This window comes from Cynara cardunculus, assembly GCF_001531365.2.
Source record: "Cynara cardunculus var. scolymus isolate 2C chromosome LG 16, CcrdV1, whole genome shotgun sequence".
NCBI classification, from domain to species: Eukaryota; Viridiplantae; Streptophyta; class Magnoliopsida; order Asterales; family Asteraceae; genus Cynara; species Cynara cardunculus.
Window position 1 is genome coordinate 18,713,477 of NC_037543.1, and position 6,993 is coordinate 18,720,469.

At 35.2% G+C, this 6,993-nt stretch overlaps 1 protein-coding gene across 1 annotated transcript; it reads right to left on the reverse strand.

The window, feature by feature from the left end:
• Nucleotides 1–1,212: 1,212 nt before the first annotated feature.
• LOC112499644 (ethylene-responsive transcription factor 1A-like) lies at nucleotides 1,213–2,084 on the reverse strand. The gene has a single exon (XM_025102956.1). It carries the CDS (start codon nucleotides 2,068–2,070, stop codon nucleotides 1,252–1,254), a length of 819 nt encoding a protein of 272 aa, XP_024958724.1. The 5' UTR covers nucleotides 2,071–2,084; the 3' UTR covers nucleotides 1,213–1,251.
• Between the last annotated feature and the right edge of the window lie 4,909 nt (nucleotides 2,085–6,993).

Below are 6,993 nucleotides of genomic sequence, written 5' to 3' on the forward strand. Positions count from 1 at the left end.
AAGCTAATCGAATTCATTAATACGTATTGCATCTCCAAGTCATTAGGAAACTAATGTCTTAATACATCCTTAAAATAAGCATTTTAACGAGTACCGAACCGTTTCTCTGGCCGTTCACCGACCGTTTCTTTGGTAACTGAAGTTGTTTCTTGTTTTTTATGCACTTCTGCATGTGCTTACCAGACAAATTGCTTAAAATAACATGTGCATACATTCCAGATGAATGGTTACCAGAGTGTTTTTCAGTATTTTATTTTTTGTGGTTTTCCCTTGAAACATGACCCTCCCAATCTTGCCCTTCTTTGATATCTTTCATTCAACTTATCTGCATGACTTATCTGGCTATCTTGCACAACATTCAACTTCTCTCGTCTGAAAAATATTATTTGAGGTCTGCTAGACTATCTCAGGTCCAACTAATTGTTTCTCACCCAACAAGAATCCAACAAGGTGTTCGTTCTACACTTCCTTCCGTACAATGCTTCAAACAGTGCTGCTTGAATACTAGAATGATAATCCAAAGAGAGTCCAACAAACTGTAGGCGAAAGATGACGTACTAACGACAAATGGTCATCCCAACAACCTCCAAAGTCTATCACACAAGCTCGAAACATATATCAAGTGTAACGTATGAATCGTTTGCTCACTCTGATCATGCATTTGGACGTAGTATATATATATACGTTATACTCGAGACAACTCGACTCTAAACCACATCATACCCGCATGTGACAACGTCCTATATAACATTACTTGTCTTGAACAAAGTTGTCGATTCGGATTGTAACCCGACCCTACATATTTAGGATGATTACTTAATCGGGGTCTTATTCAAACAGACAATATATGATATTGTATGGCAAATGGTTTTGGCATTAGTCGATTTGTTTATAGGCTTCGTAGTGTTGTGTTTCTTGTCTGTACTTCATGTTGGCAGTTAGCTTTTGTTCTTGGAACTAAAAGCTTCGAACATGGAACAATCTGTCACTGTCACATGATCATAGAACGATCGATCTTGGCCCTTCGTATTGCGTTCGGAAACTTCTTTAAACTATTCAATTAGAAAGAGTAAAGTATGCAGTAATTGTATCAGTTCGCAGACCCTGTTTTTACGTTCGCCTGAGACCTATAAAATGTCAGCAACGGGTCTGATTACAGTAATAGTTTTGAATCTCAAACTTTTGTATTGATCAGTTCCTAAAATAATACAAACCCTTATTGTTTTTCAAACTACTGATGCCCGAAAACGATCATTGTTCGGGTTTTGTCTTGAAACCTTTGCTTTTCAACTTACATTCCAAAGCTACTTGTGACAAGGGACATAACGGGTTTAGGGTTTTCGAGCCGATTAAATGTGGGAAGTTAACCATGGCTCGAGAACCGCGAATCTTGAACGCGGCTTGATCATAAGCCAACGCGGCTTCTTCGGGCGTGGAGAACGTTCCGAGCCATATTCTTGCTCCTTTCTTACACGGGTTCTTGATCTCGGCCGCGAATTTCCCCCATGGGCGCCGCCTTACGCCTCTAAACCGTCTCCAATCTTTACTTCTTTGATCGTTCTTCTTGATCTTTTCGACTTTTCCAAGCGAGAAATCGACTTTGAATTGTGCTTTCTCCGTTGAAACCGGTGAGGTTGGGCTATGAAGCGCAGGTCCACCTTCCCAATTTGTAACTTGAAAACCAGTCGAAATGTCCGAACCAACGGTTAACGATGAGTTGGATCTCGTGTAGCTCGGACTCGGGCTATGAGTCGACTCACTGCACGAACTCGCTAATGAATTATCATGAAAAAATGGGTTGATGATGCTGTTGCTAGGGCTAGAAACTCCTGACTTGCATGAACTTATGACAGAAGAAAGAGAATCAACATATGAATCGACACAGAATGATGGTTCGATGGATTTCTCCGATGAAAAAGGGCTCGTGAAGCTTGAACTCCGGCTATAGTACGGCTCGTCGGAGGGAGTATTTATCGCCGGAAAAGGACACAGGATGTCAGGTTCTTCAAGAAGGTACTTTCGAACCAATTCAAGCATGGCGGTATCAGAATCTGAGAGGGTTTCTGACATTTTCAATATCAAAATCTGTTGTTGTTGATCAAAAGTTAGGGTTTTAGAGCTTCTTTTATGGTGTTTGAAAGAATGGTTTGAGGTTCTTGGCTACGAATTCTATTTATAGCCGATAAATAAATAAATAAATAAATAGTTTGATAATAATTATTTAATAAATAAAACGTTGGATCACTCAAATTACAAATAAGTTAAAATACAAAATACCATAATTCTTATAGAATTTCTAGCACAAATCTACATAATTTATTTAATTTGCAATCATGATGATAAATAAATAATTAATTTAATATAAAAAAAACTCAAAATAGATGTTATAAGTCTTGAAAGATAAGTTTCAAAATCTTCTTGAGATGAAATGAATAATAATCATTTGAATAAAAATCCCGTTGTGAGTACTGAGCTTTAAGTGCTGTGATTCCGAGCTATCTACAAAGCGAGTGGTCGTTCTAGGATTAGACGGCTCGCCTTGACAGATCTAATTGGCCGGGAGTCTGCCGGTAATTTAATTATAATTAGAGGAAACTATAAATTTCTTCCTTGTGGTTTGTTATTTGTAACAGTTTTGGTCCCCACAGTTTTGAAATAACAAGATGACCATCATGGTATGCAAAAACGATTGGATTTTGTTCCTCATTTTAACGACCGTTAAAAACATCCGTTAGGTGAGGGCATTTTAGACTTTTGCCATTTTTCACTAATTGTTATTCAAAAAATAAAATTTAATGTGTGTTTCTATCTTTCTCTATGTGTGTGTGTGTATGCGAACACATAACCTTGTGGAATAAAACCCAGACTTGGTCGCTGATCATGAACACCATCCTTATGGTCTTCGCCGACTGCTTGGAGATAACATCTACACAGACCATATCATTTTTTGCCTACACCATCTTCCTAACTTTATTCATAACTCTTTTTTGAAGAAAGAAGAGTTCTGGTTCCTTTGCACCCGCAACTTCGACTTGAACTTGGACGTACAACTCTGGTCAGCCTTCCCTTTGGCCTCTGCTACCTAGAACTAATACTCCACCGACCAAGCTCTCGATTGCCAGCACCCTAAAAGACTTGCAACTCCTCTTTTTTTTTTTCCGATGAACACTCCCCCCCCCCATCGTCGACCATATCATCTTCCCCACCATGTTCATCTCCAACATCTTCCCTTGTATGAGGGTTCTCCCCCTTTCACCACTGATTTCACCACGGTAATTTCCAAAACCTCATCTATAACCCTTAACTTATCGAATTTATGTGTAAATCTTTGATATCCTAACTCGAATTGGGTTTGTTTCAGATTCTCTCCATTCACATTCAATTTGTTTTAGATTTCAAAGGGTTTGTTTCAGATTTATAAGGTTTGAATTTGGGTTCTTCAATTAGGATTTGCATTAACGATCATAGATTGTTGGTTTTAGTTCGAAGTATTGCTTGTTAATGATTGTTTTGGATTCTAAGATTTGGATTTGGGTTTGGAATTGATTTCGATTTTGTTATTTGTGTATAGAATTGATTATGATTTAAGCCATGTATGTTCTTACTGTTGGCCGGAGAAGACAACTGGTGCCGGTAAAGTTCACCTGTGAATTTCATTTCAATGTGTATATGTAAATGTGTGAAGGGTGGGACACTTGTCATTATTTCATTGGGTGAATATTTGAAGTTTTTTAATCTTTAACATAAAATAAAATGAAAACCTAAAAAGAAGAAAATGCCCCTCACTTTATGGCCAAAAGCTAACAATAGTTAGAGGGAGGGACCAAATTTGGTCCTTTTTGCAAACCATGATGACCATCTTATAATTTCAAAACTGTAGAGACCAAAGTGTTACAAACAACAAACCATAGGGACCAAATTTATAATCTACTCTTACAATTATTAATTTCGTTAATTCATTCAAGAAAATTGGAAAATTAAAAAGAATTGTGACGGATTTCCCACGGCCAAATCCGGCGGAAATCAGTCAATCCGCCAGAAAAAGCTGCCAGAAATAGTGTTTTCCAGTGAAGCCTTTTCTGGCCTACAAATTCACCAGAAATCCTTCAAAATTCTTGTTTTCCAATGGATTTGTCCGTCTGAAAAAGGATGTTGTTTGTAGTGAAAAAAACATCACAAATTCGTTGAATTTCCACCAATCCCCTATAATTTTTGTTATCAATGGTAGTACAACGCGAAACACAATGGTAGCATTGTTAAAAATCATATAAACATTTACATCATACGTGTCAAAATAATTTAGTTATGTCAAAGGATCACATATCTTTCATACTAATCCTCCTCGACGTAACGAGATCTTCGACAACAGACGCTATTAATTTTGTCTAACGTTAATGAACAAATCGTTCATTACGTTCAATGATTTCATATATTTAAACACAATAAGTTCACAGTAAAAGCTTCTTGTTCGTCACCATTTACGACTATAGTTTTATTTTTGAGTTCAACAGAATTAACCACATGGAGAAGGTGGTGCCGTTAATTGGATAATTTACTAATAAAATTAGAAAAAATTCGATACTGATTTATTTTTAGAAAATAAGTTTAACAAGGAAATACCATAAAAATTAAACACAAAATGGTTTTAAAAGATTAATTATTAAAAAAAATAATTAGAAAGAAAAATTAAGATAAAAAAGATCGAATTTTGTAAATCCAGGTTAACTAGAATTAACATATTCACTTCTTTAAAATTATGATTATAAGTAGGAGTGCTCATGGTCCGGGTTGATCGGTTTGGAGCCGTTTTAACAACYCAACCCAATGTTGGCGGTTTGAAAATTTTCAACCCAACCCAACCCAAACAAAAGTTCAACCCAACCCAACCCAACCCGTTYGGGTTGATCGGRTTGTGTTTAAACAATGTAAAATCACATAAAAATAAAGRAAACTTTCTTTTGAAATACGACTGACCATTCAAGATAATATGCAAGTTCATCAAATATTTAGATATTACAATAAAAATGTTTAAACCAAATGATAATACATCAATCAACAACAATAGTTTTAGCGTTTCCAACCCCGATGCTTTCGCTTTCTTGACGTTGAGGTTGGTCATGTCATGATTGGCATCTACAATTCAAAGCTAAAGTTAAKGTCGGGTTCATCGGGTTGGTCGGGTTTTTTTGGGCATGACCCGATTCCAACCCAATAAGGTCGGGTTGACTAATTTTTTTATCGATCATGCATCGGGTTACCTCGGGTTGGTTTTTTTTTAATTCGGGTTGGGTTGGTCGGGTTCATCGGGTTTTTGAGCACCCCTAATTATAAGTAAATAAGTACGTTAAAAATGCTTACCTGATAAGTGTTTATCGGGTAATTTTCTTTACCGAATGAACATGACAAAGATAAAAAATCTTACCCGCTAAGAACAATAATAAAGATGAAGAATACTCTTATTCGGTAAGTGAGGGTGCCGACTCTTACTTACCATGTAAATTGTTGTATATGATATCATTTTGATGTACTATGATCTTACCTGTTAAAATAAATTATAGTGTTGACTTCCAACAATAAATACTTATCAGATATATATATTCGAGTAAACGGCCCGACAACAACTTTCTAGAAAAAAAAAGGTTATTATTATTTTTCTTGTAAAACATTTGTTATACTTTCTATCAACTTTAAATCAGTAAATACAAGATTAAAATGGGAATATATATGGGTACTTAAAATACAATTAGTGTAGTAAGGCACATGGGTTCAATTTCTTTTATTAAATAATAAGATAACTAAAAAAGTAATTGGAACTATTTATTTGGGACATACTACTCCAAAAAATGTTTAAATGTGCAATATAAAATATAATTATTTAATAAATATTTAATATTAAAAAAATGTTGGAAGGTTTGTCACAATACACATGGTAATTAAGAAGGTGTGCTTTTAACACTTTGTTTTTTTTTGTCTTCTATAAACCATAAAGTAACCTTATAGACCCCAAACGGTACCATTTTTTTAACGGTAGGTGTTTGAGTTAGTTGACGTATACTACGACTAATTAATGTGGTTATGAAGATGTATGGAAAATCTCCAATTATCTTGGAAAAGCTGCTTGATCTGATAACCTATGAAAGGAGTTCCGAGCTTTCAGTGTTGGTTCATACATTTAATACGAAATGTTTGAAATGAAATATCTGCTAATTATTCAAACTATCTTTAAAACCGATAATGGGAAATACATGTTTATATGCAAATGTGATCTTAGGATGATACAATAATGGGGCAGACTTCATCGAGCATGATGAGTCCTACAGGGAGGATGCTTGTAAATGATACAATTAGCATCCGATCAAGCTCTTAGAAGGAAATTCTTGTTTATTTGCCTTACAATGAGAATATTCGATGAAATACATCCATCAGATATAACTCCAAAAGCTGAACATCCGAACCTTAAGCTTAAGGTTGTGGATGCTGAATATCGGATCCTCAACCTATTTAAAATGTGAGATCAAATCTTATGTCTTGAATATTCTCCATCCGATTAACTTACTTCTTGATCATTTAATCTTGAGTTTGAAGCACCCACATTTTATATTAAGTCATTTTAGAATCCGATGAATCAACTTCATAAAGTTTCTATAGCTGGAAAGTCGATCTATAACCTATATTTTGGAATAGAACAAGATATGCTTTTTACTTGTAAAAAGTCTTGTAACTATCTGTATTGGTCCAAAAACAAAATGCCTTTAACAAAATCAAAGACTAGTTGAAGTGAGATCAAGATCGTCACCAAAGCAGATTGGTTTGTCATCTAGCTAAAAAAAAGATCAATACAAGGTAAAGTCAAATAGTATTATGACAAATACTACTAATGGCAAGCCGGATTTTAGAGTGCAAACTTGTCCAACATGTTTGGCTCATCAACTCTTACAACGCTCATCCTGGTATGGGAATATGTACAACATGTCAACTAAAGTAAGTTCTTAA